At 49.2% G+C, this 17,818-nt stretch overlaps 4 protein-coding genes across 4 annotated transcripts; 2 read left to right on the top strand and 2 right to left on the bottom strand.

Moving 5' to 3' along the window:
* Positions 1 to 1,238: 1,238 nt before the first annotated feature.
* EsH8_VI_001115 (uncharacterized protein) lies at positions 1,239 to 3,281 on the top strand (the record flags this gene model as incomplete). Its single annotated transcript, XM_083272368.1, has 6 exons — positions 1,239 to 1,443; positions 1,506 to 1,803; positions 1,861 to 1,886; positions 1,951 to 2,427; positions 2,605 to 2,674; positions 2,960 to 3,281. 6 exons carry the CDS (start codon positions 1,239 to 1,241, stop codon positions 3,279 to 3,281), a joined length of 1,398 nt encoding a protein of 465 aa, XP_083127542.1.
* Positions 3,282 to 4,582: 1,301 nt separating this feature from the next.
* On the top strand, positions 4,583 to 5,670 carry EsH8_VI_001114 (uncharacterized protein; the record flags this gene model as incomplete). The annotated part of the gene is made up of 2 exons (XM_083272367.1): positions 4,583 to 4,916; positions 4,973 to 5,670. The coding sequence occupies 2 exons, from the start codon at positions 4,583 to 4,585 to the stop codon at positions 5,668 to 5,670; spliced, it is 1,032 nt and encodes a 343-aa protein (XP_083127541.1).
* A 532-nt stretch (positions 5,671 to 6,202) lies between these two features.
* Positions 6,203 to 10,850, bottom strand: EsH8_VI_001113 (ABC-2 type transporter-domain-containing protein; the record flags this gene model as incomplete). Its single annotated transcript, XM_083272366.1, has 3 exons — positions 6,203 to 7,896; positions 7,954 to 10,018; positions 10,077 to 10,850. 3 exons carry the CDS (start codon positions 10,848 to 10,850, stop codon positions 6,203 to 6,205), a joined length of 4,533 nt encoding a protein of 1,510 aa, XP_083127540.1.
* A 1,598-nt stretch (positions 10,851 to 12,448) lies between these two features.
* On the bottom strand, positions 12,449 to 13,312 carry EsH8_VI_001112 (uncharacterized protein; the record flags this gene model as incomplete). Its single annotated transcript, XM_083272365.1, has 2 exons — positions 12,449 to 13,232; positions 13,293 to 13,312. The coding sequence occupies 2 exons, from the start codon at positions 13,310 to 13,312 to the stop codon at positions 12,449 to 12,451; spliced, it is 804 nt and encodes a 267-aa protein (XP_083127539.1).
* Positions 13,313 to 17,818: the final 4,506 nt, after the last annotated feature.

Genomic DNA, 17,818 nt, shown 5'->3' with positions numbered 1-17,818 from the left:
ACCTGGGATACCATACTAAAGTCATTGTGATGCACTTAAGAGACCATTTTCGGAGTAGGGTTATGTAAAGCCTTATACTAGATATATACTATGAGAATCATTGCTAAATTCTTATGTTTGAGGGCGACTTTTCGTTTTGAGTTTTGTTTCTAGCACAGGTTGATCGAACAATGATAACACAAGAAGAAGTCTATCCACCCCCAATCTTGAATCTCCAGTTAATGTAATGATCTGAGGCAAGTTCAAATACGCAACCCCCAAAGGCAGCCGATCAACCCACCCGTGGCTGCTGGACTTTTGATTAGTATAATACAGTTATGAAATAGTAATTTAGATCAAATGTAAAAACAAACTCTCGAGAATCTCAAGCTTTTCTATTCAGAAACATAGCTACCTGACTATGAGTGTTTCGGTAACTAATTGCGAATGCTTTTGGCACATATAGACTCCTTGACTTCTCGGCCATCTTTCTGTCTTGCCGGCAAGATTCGCAAACTATGGGCAAGGAATCAGTCCTCGATCCCGGTTGAGATCATCCTATAAAACATCTGAGAGTGACACCAGTAATCTATTTTGTCTGCGGGGATGACTCGATGAGGCAACTGTCTAGCCACCGAGCCCCATCGACGTAGGATCCAGAGCACGTGGAGCTGACTTTGGTCATTGGGATTCGCTCACAAAGGGACCAGAGCATCGGGTAAAAACATTTAGCATCGGACCAGGCTGCCTGCCAGTCATCTTCGATGTGCGTTAGTCTCGTGGATGGCGGATATAGCTTGTCACCTCATCCCAATTTCTATTGGTAGATGAAGCTTTCAAGAGAGACGGAAATGGCAGGCGGCATCATAAAATGCCGGCAGTCGCCTTCAAAGTCCCGGTGAACCCTGTCACTTCGGCCCTGCCTCGGTCATTCTTACCCCGGATTTTGGTCTGACGGATCTCCTCCCCGCGTGGGCTGCAACCCCGCACGAAACCCTGAGAACCAGGGCAATCTTCAAATTGACCCCAAGATAAACTCTGAATCTGATTTGATGGCGTGACGTTTGGCTATTTTTCTGGGGTCATTCAATGGAGAGAGTGTGGATTCCCCTCTCCGCCACGGAGAACCATAGTCTAAAACTCCGTCGCGACGTCCAGTATTTGAACCTCGCTTTTCCCCAGACACCAGGATGATGAAGAACCCAGGTCTTCTTTAATTAATTGACTCGAAACGAGTTGTGATTCACCACTCAAGAAACATGGCCATTGTTGATGCCAAAGAAGAGCATGTCGATCCGCAGTTGTCGCGGATCGCCCAAGATGACAAGAAGATATGGTACAAGAAGCCCAACTTGCGGTTTCTCTACCTAATCCTCATTCCGACCGGTCTTGGGGTTGAATGGACTTCGGGATTCGACTCCTCCATGATGAACAGTTTACAGGCTGTGGATTCTTGGTTCAATTGTATGTTTGCGTGAGGAAATGGTCGTTTCTTTCTTGATCAGTGCTCACGATTACGTTCTCAGACTTCGGTCGCCCCGACTCATCCAGGCTCGGTCTTCTCAACGCAATGTACTCCCTCGGGGCTCTCATGGCAATTCCTTTCGTTCCTTTCGTCAGCCAACGACTCGGTCGTCGACGCACAATTCTTTTCGGATCATGGATCATGGTTTTAGGTGCTGGAATTCAAGCCGGTTCTCGAAACTCAGACATGTTTTTGGCTTCACGCTGGGTTCTTGGATTCGGCATTCCGTTTGCTATCATTAACGCGTCTTCACTCATCGGCGAGCTGTCATATGCCAAAGAGCGTCCAATTATGACAAGGTGTGTTCTGAAATTCTCATCTACGAAAGAAATCTACTAACCAATTCGTAATTCAAGTCTTTTCAATGCTAGCTGGTTTGTCGGTATGAATGTCATTCTTCAAGGGGTTGTTAAGGGATGGGTGGCTAACAGGATGCTACAATACAGGAGCAATTGTCGCTGCCGGCATCACTTACGGCACCTTTCAGATGTCAAGCACATGGGCCTGGAGAATTCCCAGTCTACTTCAGCTCGTACCAAGCTTTTGCCAAATCACCTTCATGCCGTTCTGCCCCGAATCCCCTCGATGGCTGATTTCCAAAGATCGGGGTGACGAGGCCTATGCAATCCTACAGAAATACCATAGTGAAGGAGAGAACGGCGATGAATTTGTACGGTTGGAGTACGCTCAAATCTTAACCACGATTCAGCAAGAGAAGGAAGTTGCCAGTAAATTTGCTTGGGCCGATGTTTTCCGTGACGCAGCCATGCGCCGACGGTTCATGCTTGCCGCAATCATGGGTTTCTTCACCCAGTGGTCAGGGAATGGTCTGATTAGCTTCTACATGAAGAAAATCCTTAATCTGGTAGGTATTACGAACAATCGGACGGTCCAAAAGATCATTTTGAGCAACACCTGTTGGGGTAAGTCTGCCTGTTTCTTTCGGACAACATTATCGAGAACACGAACTAACGTGACAAAAGGATTTATCAACGCGGTCCCGATTGCTTTGATTGCGCCTCGTTTCAAAAGAAGAAAGATGTTTCTTCTCTGCACCATTGGCACTGCTTGCGTTTATACGGTGTGGACTATTGCATCAGCCAGGTTTGCGATCGAGAATAGTACGCGAGCTGCTATTCCGGTGCTAGTTTTCATATACGCATACTCCCCGTAAGTCCAAACATTCGTTAACGGTTGTAAAAGACATGCTGACCCTCTCCTCTTCTTAGGTTCTATAATGTTGGATGGAATGCCTTGACGTGAGCCTTCTCATTTACAACCCCCAAAGATACTGTGCCACTGGCTTTCGTGACTAACACAAATATGTATCCAGGTACACTTATCTCGTGGAATTGTTTCCATTCAGCCAAAGGTATGTGTTATCTAAGCAGAAAGCGCGTTTTTCGTATTCATCATGTAATCAAAGTCCAATCACATACTGACAGACTCTCACAGGGCCAAGGGAATTGCTATGGAGCAACTCACTGTCCGATTTGCAGTATTCTTCAATACCTATGTCAACCCCATCGCCCTGGATTCAATCGGTTGGAAATACTATATCGTGTATTGTGTCTGGATTTTGGTTGAGATTGCAACAATTTATCTGATCTTCCCTGAGACCTATGGCCGTACTCTTGAAGAGCTCAGTTTCATGTTCGAGGGAAAGGAGGTCCAGGACAAAGTTCAGAAGAATACCCAGAAAGTACTCCAAGTCGAACTCGAGGACATTGGTCCTCGGCCCGGCTCGCAGGAGGCCCCCAAGGACACAAAAGTCTGATCACAGTTATGCTTAAGAGCTATGGTTGGAAGGCTTTGGAATGGCACAGGGAAGAAATGCGCAGTGCAGAATCCATTTCTTAATCTTCGGGGAGGCAATAGCTGTATAGCGGAGGGGCAAGTTATGACACTAAATTGTTTTAGTGACGAGGAAATCATTTTACCCACTGTAAGAACCTATTTCAATCTATAATTTGAACGGACTGAAACTCAACCCTCTTTTGTTCAAAATATGCTTGACATCAAGTTTAATTCGAAGTTGGCTTTCAGCCCTGCGAGACCCGCCCAGGCGGGCCGGAAGTGAATCCGAGTCTCCGGTGATTTCCCACATCTAGTGTAGTGTAGGATGCGGACCACTGACCTGACACGCTCGCTCAGTAGGCGATACACCTGTACTATGCGACTCGTGATGGTAATCAGGCAATCCCACCAGCTCAAGTCTGTCAAACAGACATGCCAGCCAAGGATCCTGTGGGGCGAGCAGCTTCTCCAACGAGGAAATGAACGGCGTATGATCACCGATCAGTAAGCAGGAAAAGAACCAGAAAGTGGACCCAATTGGATGGGCCGACTTGCTCATCATGAGAAAATGCTACATTAGGCCAGAAAACCAAAATTCCATTCCGTCAGTCATCGCTAATTCAACCAATCTGCTAGCTACACACATCCATACCTTGTGTCGCGCCAGCAAAGGCAACAAAACGGCGCCTGTGGCTACACTGAGGTTCGTGGCCAGCTGTGCTGCCCTTGTTTGCCAGCCACGTCATCGACGATGTGCGGGCTGTGGCTGAACGCATTTCCCATGGTTTTTAGGTGGAGAGGATCTTCGGCGGCACAGCAGTCCCGTGTTCACTATCAATTGCCCCATCAGCAAACCAACATTTCGGAGCAGCTGCTCCTTTCTTCTTCGAGCCCTGGCACGCGTACACCTGATTCACAACGCAATAGCGCAGCGAACCATAATACTCGGGTTTCAGGGTTCGGGAATGACGCCAGCTAGACGTCAATCGAATAGGAGGTCATCTCCGGGTTATTTTGGGGTTAAGCAGCCACGCGAACAGTTCATCTTGGCCTGCTCATTCCCAGTTTTTTTTGTGTTACGGTGGCATTGCTCCACAAATTTTCCATAGATGGGGGATCGTTGTTTGTATTAGAATACTCACTTGGCCGCATCAGAGTACAGCTTTCTTACCTCACTTTGAGAATAATAACAGTTTCTAACTTCAATCGATATCGTTGGACATTTCAAATTAGCAGATTACACGCCATATCACGCTGCAGCATTCCCTTCTCGCGCGCAACATGTCTTCAGCACCCAGAGCCGTCCGCGGTATCCTGCGCTCTCGCGTGAGGCCATCATACTGCCCATCGTTGCCAGCGGCAGTCCAAATATCCCACACGCCACTTTTCTATAGATCATTCCACAGCACACAGGGCCAAAATGTTGGGAATAAGCCAACAACACTTGACCCGAGAAAGAACGCTGCCACCGAAATCTTGCCGCCCAAGGAAACCAACTTTGGTAAAGCTCAGTTTGCCGATTTCAATTTGAAGGGTCGAGCGTTCATCGTCACCGGTGGCGCTCAGGGCCTGGGTTTGAGCCTAGCGGAGGCCCTCGCCGAGGCCGGAGGCAAAGGTAAGATGCTCGTGTTATTTTTAATAGGGAAGTGAGATAAACTAACCAATTCTTAGTTTATTGCTTGGACCGCCAAGAAAAACCAGATGAAGACTACGCCGAGGCACTGGCGCGCGTTGTTCCGGAATGGGGAGGTTCTCTTGAGTACAGGCAAGCGGATGTGGTGGACACTGATGGTCTTGACAAGATAATTGGCGAGATCGCCGATGAGAACCAAAGACTCGATGGTGTAGTTTGTGCGGCAGGGATTCAACAAATTACACCTGCCGCGGATTACAACGTTGAGGACGTGAACAAGATGCTTTCAGTCAACTACACTGGCGTCTTCATGACCGCGACGTCTGCAGCACGGCAAATGTTCAAGTACAAAAGCCGCGGCAGTATCTGCTTCATCGCCAGCATGTCTGGACTCATTGCCAACCACGGGTTGCTTTCACCCGTTTACAACTCTTCAAAGGCGGCCGTAATTCAGCTTGCACGGAATTTGGCAATGGAGTGGAGTCCTATTACGAAAGAGGGAACTGGCGGTATCCGAGTCAATTGCATTAGCCCAGGTCACATCATGACGCCGATGGTTCAAAAGAACTTTGAGGAGGTGCCGGGATTGAAAGAAGAATGGGAGAGTTTGAATATGTTTGGTCGGCTAGCAGAGACGAGGGAGTTCAAGGGTGCAGCTCTTTTCTTGATGGGCAATGCCAGCACCTTCATGACGGGCAGTAACTTGGTTATCGACGGAGGCCATACTGCTTGGTAGTTGAACACAGTTACATTTGTAAATTACTTGTATTATAAGTATATGAGGTTTATCATGTACACAGATCATCGGTTGAGGAGGCATATCAGGGGCTATATGATATTCTGACCTCCGTAGAGGGGCCTAGGCATCCAATCATGTGCCTATTCTGGGGACTTAAAGTCAATTCAAACAAGAAACGCAGTGGTTGCTGTCTTGGGATGCTCCGTGTCAGAACCTGACAAGTTCGAACAAGTTGGATTTGTCGAGCTAGGGCTCTGATCCAATTATCCAAAGACTATTTTGCTGATTGGACTGCGGAGATAGTGTTCACCATATAATTAGAAGTCACCGAGTGCCTTGGTCACAGCTCACCATGAATCAGCCACTCCTCAAGTCATACCTGATTATTAGGAGTCATATGTGATGATATGGTTCTATTCGTTTGGTAATTGACTATACAAACAACGCTCGCTACATGAAAATGAGATTATTAGTTTATCCGATTTGTTCCTCCTTTACAACATAACCTGTAGAAATTCAGGACCTCAAACTACTGGGCCTGGATACCCTTTCCCTTGGACTCCTTCTTGGACTTTGATGCGCCAGAATTCCACTTCTTGACACGGACGAGGTAATATGAAATGACAGCAATGAAAATGTTGAAGAAGATGAAGGCCCACACGATTCCAAAGTTGCGCCAGCGCTCATCGTAGAAGATGTTGCTACCGGACAGGTACTGATCGGCGTTGCTGAGGGAGCAATATCTGCACTGCTCAGTGGCGTCGGGGTTCTGCAGCTGGCCAGGGGCCATCTTAAGATAATCCGACAGGTACTCGCCACAGGTCTGGTTGGCAGGCGGGTTGAAGATCGAGGTCTCAGTGGCGGAGCAAGTAACGGGTCGGCCATGCAGCTGAGTTCCCACAATACCGGCGACCCAATAGGTGAAAGGAGAGACGCGATACATGAAGATCCAGAAGCCAGGAAGAGCAGAGGGTGATTGCAGGACACCGCAGAAAGTCAAGCTCATCAGGACCAAGAGGGTGACCATGCCAGATGCGGTCTGGGCGTCGGGGAAGGCGGCGATGGTCATGTGGGCAAATGAGCTGGCGTAAATCAGGAGCTGGATGGCAAAGAGCAGAACCAGTACCTGTCGGACAGAGCTCTGGACGCCGATGATAGGGTAGTAGAAGCAGGCCCAAATGAGAATGCCAGTGACGATCTGGTACGGGATCTCGACAATGATGTTGGCGAACATGAAAGCCTTCCAGGAGTAGGCCTTGCTGGGGCGCTCGCGGACCTCATAGAGAGATCGCTGGGTGACAAAGTGAGGTTGAATCTGCTGTACAAGGGTTGAGAAGATGGTGATAACCATGAAGACGCCAAAGACAACGTTTTGCATTCCAGCCATTGTGCCATCGGCCTTCCAGAAGGAGAAGCCAATGAACAAACCTGCAGCAACACCGAGGAAGAACTTTGAGAAGACATAGCTAGGCATGCGCCAGTATTGCTGGAAGACGCGCGTGGTGACCTCGGCAAGTTGTGTGGAGAAGGGCATCGCAAACTCGGAGTGAGAGCCTGCATCTTCACTTCCGGCAACCTCCTCGTGTTGCTTCTCGAGGTGGATCCTCTCAATCTCGGCTTCGACGGCGTAGCGCTCGGTACTGGATTTCCAAACACTATGCCAGTCCTCGCCCTTTGAGTTGATACCGTTGTTGACAATTTCGAGCATGTATTCAGCGGGGTTCTCCTCATCGTCGCATTTCCGAGCACCGTGAGACTCAAAGTAGTTCAGAAGAGTATGGGAGTTGTCGCCGATGTCTCCAAAATAGACAGTCTTGCCACCGCGTGCGAGGAAAAGCAAGCGGTCGAACTGCTGGAACAGGATGGCACTAGGCTGATGGACAGTGCAGAGAACAGCCTGGCCAGAATCAGCGAGCTTGCGAAGAAAAGCGCAAATGGCCCATGAGCTTTGAGAGTCGAGACCACTAGTAGGCTCGTCAAGGAACAGAAGTAGCTTGGGTTTGGCAGCCAATTCAACTCCGATGGTGAGAAGCTTGCGCTGCTCGACGTTCAGGCCTTCGCCGGGGACACCGACTACGGCGTCGGCAAAGTCCCGCATGTTGAGCATGTCAATGACCTCTTCGACGAAAGCGTATTTCTCGTCCTTGCTAACGGACTTGGGTTGGCGGAGCATAGCGCTGAACCGCAAGCTCTCACGGACAGTTGCAGTTGAGAGATGAAGATCTGGGCATGGTTAGCTTATTTGTCTAAAAACCCTGACGCATTGAAGGTTATTCTTACCTTGCTGTTGGACATAGCCAGTCTTTCGCTGAAAGCTAGCATCCAGAGGCTTTCCGTTGACGAACATGTCACCAGTGATAACACCCATGGTGGTCCTCTGAGCAAGAACATCCAGCAAAGTCGTCTTTCCAGCACCACTGACACCCATGAGAGCAGTTAAGGTTCCCGGCTTGACCCAGCCAGAAACGTTATCCAACAATCGACGGGGCTCGCCCTTGATCTCGATGTCATAGACAACATCCCTCCAGGTGAAGATATCCTTCTGGGGTGGGATAGAGTTGACGTTGGCATTGGAGTCCTGCTCTTTGGAGGGCGCCGCCATCTCCTCGTTGGTCACACTGCGGTTGACGCCATCCTGGAGGTGAGCGGGGACATGGCCGCGCTGGAAGACGAGTACCTCCGCAGTGCTACTGGTGGAAGAGTTGAGCTCAGTAGCGACGAAGTAAACAATCATGAAGAAGAAGAGGAAGGCGAGAAGGATTCCGAAGTTGCGCCAGACGTGAGAGTAGTAGTATTGGTAGTTGGTTTCGATGAAGGCGTCGCCGCTCACTGTTCGCTGGCCAGCGACGGCACCCACAGCTGAGCAAATCCATGAGTCGCCTACCATTGGGGTGTATGCTGGGATAACCTCTGAGCAGACAAACTCCCGGCCATGGAACTCATTGGCGATGAGGATCTCAAAGGCATAGAAAATTGGGTTAATCCACCGAATCCAACCAAACCAGTCAACCATCTGAGGAACCCTGATAACGAAGCCGGTGTATATTACAAGGGCCAGTACCAGGACACCAGCCAGAGACATAGCTTGAGAGATGGTTTTAGTGATGGCTGCCATGGTTCTGAAGACGGCACTCATAACGAAGGTGGAGATATAGGTGATGAGGAAGTAGAGGAAGAATTGGCCTGGTTCTCGTCGAAGTCCTGCGAGGAAGTAGAGCACAAGGTTGAAAACGGTGGCTGTGACAAACTTGATTGGAATATCCGCCACAATTCCTGCGATAGCTTCCGCCGACGGATGATAAAAAGCGTAAGAAGCATGCTTTTCAACGATTGGACGCTGATCATAGAGACTGTTGATTTCGGAAATGGCGGTGAGAGCATTCATGAGGATGGCCTGGAAAAGAACAGATCCCTTGGAGTAGAAGCCGGCGGTTGCGTCGGGGGTACCGTAGAAGACTGAACCGATGATGAGGGCCAAAACGAGATTGAGGACAGCAGCTGTAGCAGTGGCAGAGATGTCGTTCCACATCCGCTGATAGGCGCGTCTTGTCGTCAACTTCACCTGCATCGCCATGCTGATGGTGTAAGGTGACTTTGGACGAACATGCTTCGCCTGTCGTTCGTTCTTGTGTTGCCGCAACTCAGTCAGGGCCTGACCATGTGGATCAATTGGGTGTGCTTCCGTGTGTTGCTCGATGTCCTGGCGTAGAGCATGGCACTCAGGCGACTGGCGCCAGTATGCCTCGAAATCGTCAGGAGTGCGAGGGACCTTGTTCTCCATTCCTGGTCGAGCCTTGCGCTCTGATGGGTTGGTGACTGAAGTCAAGAAGTCGCCGGTAGTTTGGCGCTGGGGGCACTCCCATCCCATGCGCTCAAAATAAGACTTGGCGGCAGCGGCGGGGCCGAAGAAGATCTGGCGACCTTCGTACAAAACGACGGCCTTGTCGAAGAGGTCGTAGATAGCTTGGCTGGCCTGGTAGATTGCCACTGCGTTGGCGCTGCCGGCAAAATCGGAAGCAAGGCGCAGGGTCTGGACGAATTTCAATGCTGTCGCTGAATCCAAGCCTCTAGTACTGTTGTCCCACGCACACATTGGAGCACCTGCAAGCATCATCTCGGCGATGCTCACACGCTTTCTCTCGCCGCCAGAAACGCCACGGACGAAGTCGTTGCCGACCTTGGTGTTGTAGGTGTGACTGAGACCACACACAGCCATAACAATCTCTGCTGCTTGCTTGTGAGACTCCTCGCGGGTCATGCCCATGATTCTGTTGGAAGGTGTGCGGACGGCGGCTGCGAATTCGAGTGTTTGACCGACGGTCAGATGAGGGAAGTGCTTGTCAACCTGGAAAATACAATATTAGTTAAATCCAATAGTAGAACAACGCATCAATTGCACGAACCTCTTGATTGTAGACAGTCTCTCCCTTGAATTCCTTCATCATTTTCTTCTGCGGGATACCATTGTAGTGGATGATGGATTCTTCCCCCAGACTCAGACCCTCGAGTTCACCAGTCATGGTCTTCAGGAGAGTGCTGCATCCAGAACCAGGGCGGCCAAGGACGATCAAGAGCTCTCCGCTGTTAAGAATACCGTCAAAACATTGGAGAATTCTCTTGGGTTCTTTCTTGCCAAAGCTAAAGTGTTCGCCGATTCTCAAAGGTGCCTGAAGGAAATCGCCGACGGTCTGTTGCAGCTGTAGGGCTGCGCCAGTGCCCGAAACATTAAGGTCTCTGTAGGCAACACCGGCATTTTTGGGAACGATTCCCTCGTTCCGCATCTGCTGCATGATGTTCTGGAGCCATTTTGAAAGGTCGAAAGACTTGCTCGCCGGGTCTAATGCGGGATCGTTGGCTGTAGCGAGTTCTTGGCCGTAAGAGATGTGAGTCGATAAGGGGCGGCCATTGCTGGCTACACTGTGGCGCCGTGAAAGATTTGTTGCGATTCTCTGAAGCTCTCTTCTGTCCTCTTCCTCGATCATCATCGTGTCGCGTTGGGTGTCTCTTGTCGGGCTAGACATGGACGCGTATTCCTCGTCGGACGAGTCGCCTTCCTTTCCTGTTTTGATAGGCATGAAGCCGCCATATTGTTCTGTTGATGTTCTTTGCTCTCCGTTCATGGTGACTGAGGAAGTAGTCGTGCCGTAGCTCCCTCTTGTTCCTGTTCTATCCTCCATGGTTGTGGACTTGTGGTGGCTAAGCTCGAATGAGCCGGGAATTAAAGGTATTGATAGTAGTCGATAATCAGTCGGTTGATGATAGTATAATGGGATGCTAAATGTTCACAGACTCTAATATTGGATGAAGACTAAAGTAGAATGAAAAATACGATGGGTTTCAGACGACTATATTATATGAACATCAATGACGGGAGCGGGTTTGTGATGGGTGTTCCGGACATGGCCTAACACCGGCACCACCGACCTGGAGCCGTAATCCCGCCAAGTAATTAGGCTCTGAGCTTATTGTGTGTGAGAGCAGTGGCGGCGCGGGCAAGATTGGCGGAGTTCGCAGAGCACCCGCTGGCCGGCCGGTGGCAATGAGGTCACTCCCTGCAGTGAGTCGTCCGCCCGAGTCCTTCAAACCCGAACTTGCGTGCACAAATGCATTGCTAGCTTGAAGAATGCACGCTGACTCGACATGCGCGGGTTGCAGGGTGGCCGTCCGAATCCCAGCTCCATGGTTGACGGACCGGGCGGGGTCTTCGTAACTTTCACAGTCCGTTCCCGAGTCGGGGCCTTCGAGCCCCCCGAGGGCTTACCCAATACGGTGCAAGGGCCACGTCGCGGCCCCGGTGACGGGAAGAATGGTCTGGCTAAACCTATTGTGGCCGAGACATGCACTAAATGCGAAGAACAGTTTTCCGATTGCATCATAGTGGTGCCAAGCTGTCTCTGGAGCCCACCGTATATCTCTGCACTGCTCGTAAATCTGCTGTCACATCACTTTCGGATCCAGGACGGGAGATTCGCACGCTGGGCAGGGCTGCGGCCGCCAACTGCACCCCGAGATGAATACAGCTTACATACGTAACAGGGAGTGGTCCGCCTATTCGTAAATGCCGGCATTTGTCAACAGGTGGATACCACTGTCGGAGTTTGTGGCTCGTAGTTTTAAAAGGGGGCTGACCCTCCCACCAAGTTGTTGCTATTGTTCTCCGTCCACACAGCGGACTTTCACAACTGATTCATAATCGAGTAACAGAGCGGCCACGGGTTCTTCACCGCGATGACGACACCCCGCAATCATAGCAGAATGCATAATATTCTAGTGTCAGATCCATAACTGTGAAATTCATATTTGGCGGAACTAAAGACTAGCGGAAACTATCATTTAGTGACATGTAGTGTTTCCACGTGTGCTGGGTGAGACATTCATAATTCCAGGACAATGCCTAGCACTCCTTTCGATCCCCATTCCCTTCTCATCTGCAGGTGTTCTGGCTGGTCCGGCAGTCGGCCGAATATTAGACCGCTGAGTCAAACCTTCCATAGAGGCCTACTGGCCTTCGACTCGCATACCCTTTCGTCCCGACAGACCGAGATTTGCAAGGAAGCACCCCGCCGGACAAGCTTCATCTAGGGTAAGATTTCATCCCTACCCTACCCCTTTTCCCCTATTGACATGTTTGCTGTCGTGGCGTTGGTAAGCATTGAGATGGCATTCTTGGCATGCAGTCCGCGCACCACTAGAGTTCCCGCTGCGTCACTGAAACTTCGCTCTCCGAACTGCTGAGGTGTTTACCAACCCATTGTACCGGTTCCCACGGACCCTTCTACTCCTTCTTGACACCCACTTTGCCGATCTTTCTTAGCCCCCAGACTGTTATCAATAAGGTTGCGCCATACAGCGCGAAGCAATACCAGAACGACGCCCGATAGCCCTCCAGCAACCCCATCGGGCTTTCCTTGTCTGCCACCGCCGAACGAGCCGTCACCGCGCTGGCTATGGCACCCGATGATGCCAATCCAACGCTCTTGCCGATTTGAGCAATCGTGTTGTACACGCCTCCTGCAACACCATGAGTCCGGGCGGGAAACAGCGAGGTGATTAACAAATTTGAAATAGTGAAAAGTGTGTCGGCGCCGATGGCATTCATGAACATGGCCGGGAAGATGCAGACCCAGTAAGACCATGCGGGGTTGGCGATTGCCATCAGAAGCGGCGAGAGACATGCGAGTGTGACAGCGATAAGAATCGCGACATCGGCTCGGACCTTATGTACAACGAGCCCGGTGACGATATTGGCAAGAACGCCACCGACGGGCGCCGGAAGGAAGCGCACGGAGGTGTCAATCGCAGAGAGTCTCTGGACATATTGGAGGTAGAAAGAGCTGAGCTGTTCTGTTGCGTTAAAGGCACCCCACACCATGAAGACGCTGATGCAGATGCTGGTGAAGCTGCGGTTTTTCCATAGCGAGTTGGGGATGATAGCTGGCCGACCTAGACGCTCCTGTCGCTCAACCCAGACAATGAAGCCGCCGATGAGGGCAGCGGAGATAGTCAGGAGTGCAATGTTTTCGGCCTTTTTGATGTCGTATATGCTATCCGTGATGGCACTGGCACAACCCCGTTAGTCCACGTTCTTTTGCAACCCAACTGCACCGGGCTGGACTCACGCAAGAACATAGGAGATCATTGACAGAAATGCACTGGCTAGGAAAGCCCCAAGCCAGTCCACCTCGTCCCTAAAACGTTGCCAAGTCACTGGCTCTCTCTTTCCAATGCTGGGCAGCCACTTCAAAGCAATCAAAAAGATGAGCGTATTAGTAATTGCCGCGATATGAAACCCCCATCTCCAGCCGATAGTATCAGTAAAGACGCCACCAACAGTGAGACCAATGGAAAACCCGATTGGTTGGCCCCCACCCATGGATGCGAAGGCGATGTTCCTCCGTTTACCTGATGGGAAGGCGTGCGTGATAATGCTAACGGCAGACGGTAGACACATCGAAATGGCAACTCCTGCAAAAGCTCGGAACATAATGAGCTGAATTCCTGTCTTTGCGAGACCGCAGGCGAGTGTGAAGGCTGATTGGAAGAAGCATCCTAAGAGATAGAGTTGCCGGGCGCCATAAAGATCGGCCATAGCTCCTGAGAGCAAAAGGGTGCACCCACAGGTCAGGGCGTACACAGAAGCAGGCCTTGGTTGCACAAGTTAGAAAACCACGACATGCTAAAGATTTAGAACTGGCCGGTTCATACCATAATAGAAGGTTTGATTCCAGGTTGACATCCTTAGCCATGGCAGGAATGCAGACAGTCACAACACCAGCCAAAAGAGAACTGATGCCAGTGATACATGTCACCGATGAGATGACGACCACCGTCCTACCCTTGGAAATGTCTTCATGCTGGTCAATCCCAGTAGAAGCAACAGTTCGACCAGGGCCCGAAGTTATTGACGAAGAATTCGAGAGATGAGGCAGAGGCGTCGCGGGTGCGTTAACCAGCTCTACCGTAGTTGAAGACATCATGTGCACTGACTTGATTCACAACGCAGTACGCAGTACGATGTGCAAGCCAAATAGGCGGTCCACACAGTCAACTTATTGCTCCGCCAGACTAACATCACAGAAGACAAACCTGTCAAAGGCAAGGGCGTGAAGGGCGTGAAGGACGCGCGTAGCTTAATTGTGCAAATTTTTTTGTCGGACGTGCTCGGTCTCGGCCGAGCGTGGGGCTCCGCCGAGTAGCCCCATGTTTGGATGCGTAAAAATGACCACATTTAACGTTAAATAAATTCAAATGACTAATAGTTAACTAACCATCAAGGTGCTGGTTTACTCACTTGAACAGAAATGAGGTTAACTCTGGGTGCGGATTTGAGAGCTTACGTAACTGTTCTCTCAAGTTCATGTTTGAGATTGCGACACAGACAAGGCATGTATGCCGGACTTGACTGGTGTAAAATGCAATCGAATTTTCTGGACTTGTTCAACACTTAACAATTAATACAAAAACTTAAATTAGAATGATTTCCTAGTGACGTGGTATACTGCGTCATGCTTGTAGACTACCGATAGAAGTAGCATTGTGTTGCAAGACATGGAATTTGACGTTTTCTACTTTCATCAACCTTGCATTTGGCGACATGATTGAATTCAGCTTTCTAACTATTGCAACTATTAGCTCAAGGGCTTAGACCTACGAGTCTATCCAGTTTAGTAATTAGTGCCACGTATTCCTCGCACTGGACTTCAGAGTTGTGGTCCGATCAACAGAATGAATCAAATCACGACGTGCAAACCGCATATTGTTCTACTTCAGGACCTCGCCATAATATATAAGCTTGACATGAAGATCATATGAAAATAATATAACTTTGTCGCATATGATACAATCAGTTCATAAACAACGGATTATTCTCCATAGCCCCGTTACTTCTCTTACTATGCGTATCTGTCTTAGACTCTATTTGCGAGCTTTTGTAGTTAGACTTCACATCTCCCCAACGTGGAGAAATGACAACCGTTTATTCACAAGTTAATATTTAGGATATTTAACTCATACGTTCTTTGGGCTTGATGCCAAGCCTGCTTTATCAGAAGTCATGGTGTTGGATTACTCAGCCAGAATATAGGGAGCCGGCCAGCAGCAGCAGCCGGCCGTGGCAGCGGAACCTGGAGATCCAACCTCCGGGCCGCCAACAGCGATATTTACACTACCGCTGCTGCTGCCAACCTACCTATATTCTCTTCTATATATATACAACAATCAGAATACAATACCAGTTTTGACCTTTCGTTGCTTACGTTCGAATTACCACCCGTACGGGTATCCTGTGATACCAACACATGGAAACTTCTGCTAGGTATTTTAAATATTGATCCTGGAAATCCAAACCCGGGCTTAAGCTGCACATGGCCGAAATATGGCACGCTTTTCCTATCATATTGAAATTGTCGAAAGTCGTTTGGGGCCTACGAAGAACAGGTCTGGTTGCAACCCATTTTCGAGGGTATATAATTTCCCTTGTCATTTTCCCCAGTGCATACGACACAACCGTGTTCGATACTCGTATGCCTACTGATTAGGGGTCCTCACGACAGTGATCATGAAGCAAGGTTCATCATCTTGAGATCTGTAGCTCAAGACATTCCCAACGTAAATATTCTTTTACTACCCAATCGCATTTACCGCAATCTCTCTCTCCAACGTCTAGATAAAGGTTCTCCTACCAGGAGCATTTCTCGAATCATTTACACCTAGCCATTCGCAAGTTTTAATTTAGATAAGCTATTGTTAGTATCAAAGGATGCCCGTACGGGTGGTAAATCAGACGTAACGAAGAGAGAAAATCTGGTACTGTATTCTTGGTTGTTGTGTAGAAGGAAGAAAGTAGAGGTAGGCAGCGGAAGCAGCAGCTTTGAAGATACCGCCGTTGGCAGCCCGGAGGTATAATTTCCAGGCTCGACTGCTGCCGCCCCCGCAGCCTGACCGCCTGCCCGTATTCTGGCTGGGTAATCCAACAGTTATCAAGGACAAAAGACTCCCCTACTTCATACAAGGAGCAGTAGTAGTTTCGGCAGAGATGTCGGTTAAGCGTAGATCGACACCATATTCACACGCTACGCGGTGTGTCGAGTTGGTTCTGAGATATTCTGATTTGCCATCGATTTCGTTGCCACGCATTCCTTTGACCTTTTCCGCAATCGGTACCAAATATTATCTTGTCTCCGCCGCCAACATCAACACCTTGGGAACATGTGATCGGATATGACAGCAATAACAAACACCCATAGAGGCTATTAGAAGTGATTCGGGCTGCATTGAAGCCAGAATGGAAATGTATCTCACAAAGGATACGGTCGAGATTGCAGAGGAATAGCATGAGGAAGGTTGGGAGGCATAACTAATACGCCCAGGACTTCATTGGCGCAAATAATGTCTAGCTACCAGGATAGAAGGCTCTTGATCGATTGTTTCATCGAGCTGCTCGTTCCAGAGCCGCGATTGTCCAACTCTCTAGAGTCATAACAGACTGGGCTCTGGGCTCTTGAACTAGGTGCCAGATCGGCCATGCAATGAATGCATAGCTAAATCCTACCTGGCTGGGCCTTGAGGAACACTTAGTTAACAGGCAAAATATGGAAGTACTCATCTTCTCTCTGGAAGATTCACACAGAACACCACACATATTGGAGAAAAGTTTATCTAGACATATCCAAGATTTACAAATAATAGACACACTAATAAAACTTCCAAGATCTATTCTTATTTCCAATACTACGGAAGTGGTCGAAAACCCCATTACAAAGGAATTTCTAGTTCCAGAAACTAGACGTACTTCAGACTATCTATTCTGTTCATCCATGTCTCAGATTCTTTCCTGCATTAGCTACATTTTGTAACAGGAGTGAGTTACAGATTTGTAACCCCCAGTTCTTAATCTGGGCTGCAGCAGCGAGTGTCGACTTTTCATGGCTCGAGGCTGCAAGAGACTGAAATGTGATTAATAGTCATTAATGGATTACAAGCTTAAGCAACGTTTTAATTAAAGAGCAGCAAAGCTTTTTAAAAAAAAATTGAATCGTATGCCGTTGAGAGCTACGCCTTCCTTCCGCTCGGGGGTTTAAGAAGCTACCAAGCCGAGACCTAAGCCACACGGACATCTCCTATTCGTCCTGCCGTCCGTCTATGGAGACCCGACAAGGTATTGTTTCTGGCCATAATTTGCTCCTCCGGGTAGCCGGCCAGCCTAGTTTGGAAAGTGCGCACTACTCATCCTGCATTGACAACACTGCACAGCGGTTGGCCTCAGATCCATCGGAACGGGATGATGACACCAGCGACTCATCGGGGGAGTCTCAGGGTATACACAACCATATTTCAGTGTAAGATAGGACTTTTTAAAGCTATGTACAACTTGAACAAAGACACCAGCCCTGCTCCAGTCAGTCTACTAAGAAAATACGCTACCCCAATACAAACCCAACCGGGCTGCTTCGTAAAGTCGGCGGGATAAAGTAAAGTTTACGCCATAACTTTGTTTTATTCCCACTGTAAGCTGCAGGGCGGAAAAGTTGCCAAAAAGGTGTTGGCCGTCCATCGTCCATCTCAAACAAACCCCATCCAATGCTTTTAGCTCCGCAGACAAAAACCTCCACCAACTAGGACCAGGTAGTCAAATACTGAAAGCGAT

This window comes from Colletotrichum jinshuiense, chromosome 6 (genome assembly GCF_051148585.1).
Source record: "Colletotrichum jinshuiense chromosome 6, complete sequence".
Taxonomy (NCBI): Eukaryota; Fungi; Ascomycota; class Sordariomycetes; order Glomerellales; family Glomerellaceae; genus Colletotrichum; species Colletotrichum jinshuiense.
This window is presented reverse-complemented; position numbering and strand designations above follow the sequence as displayed.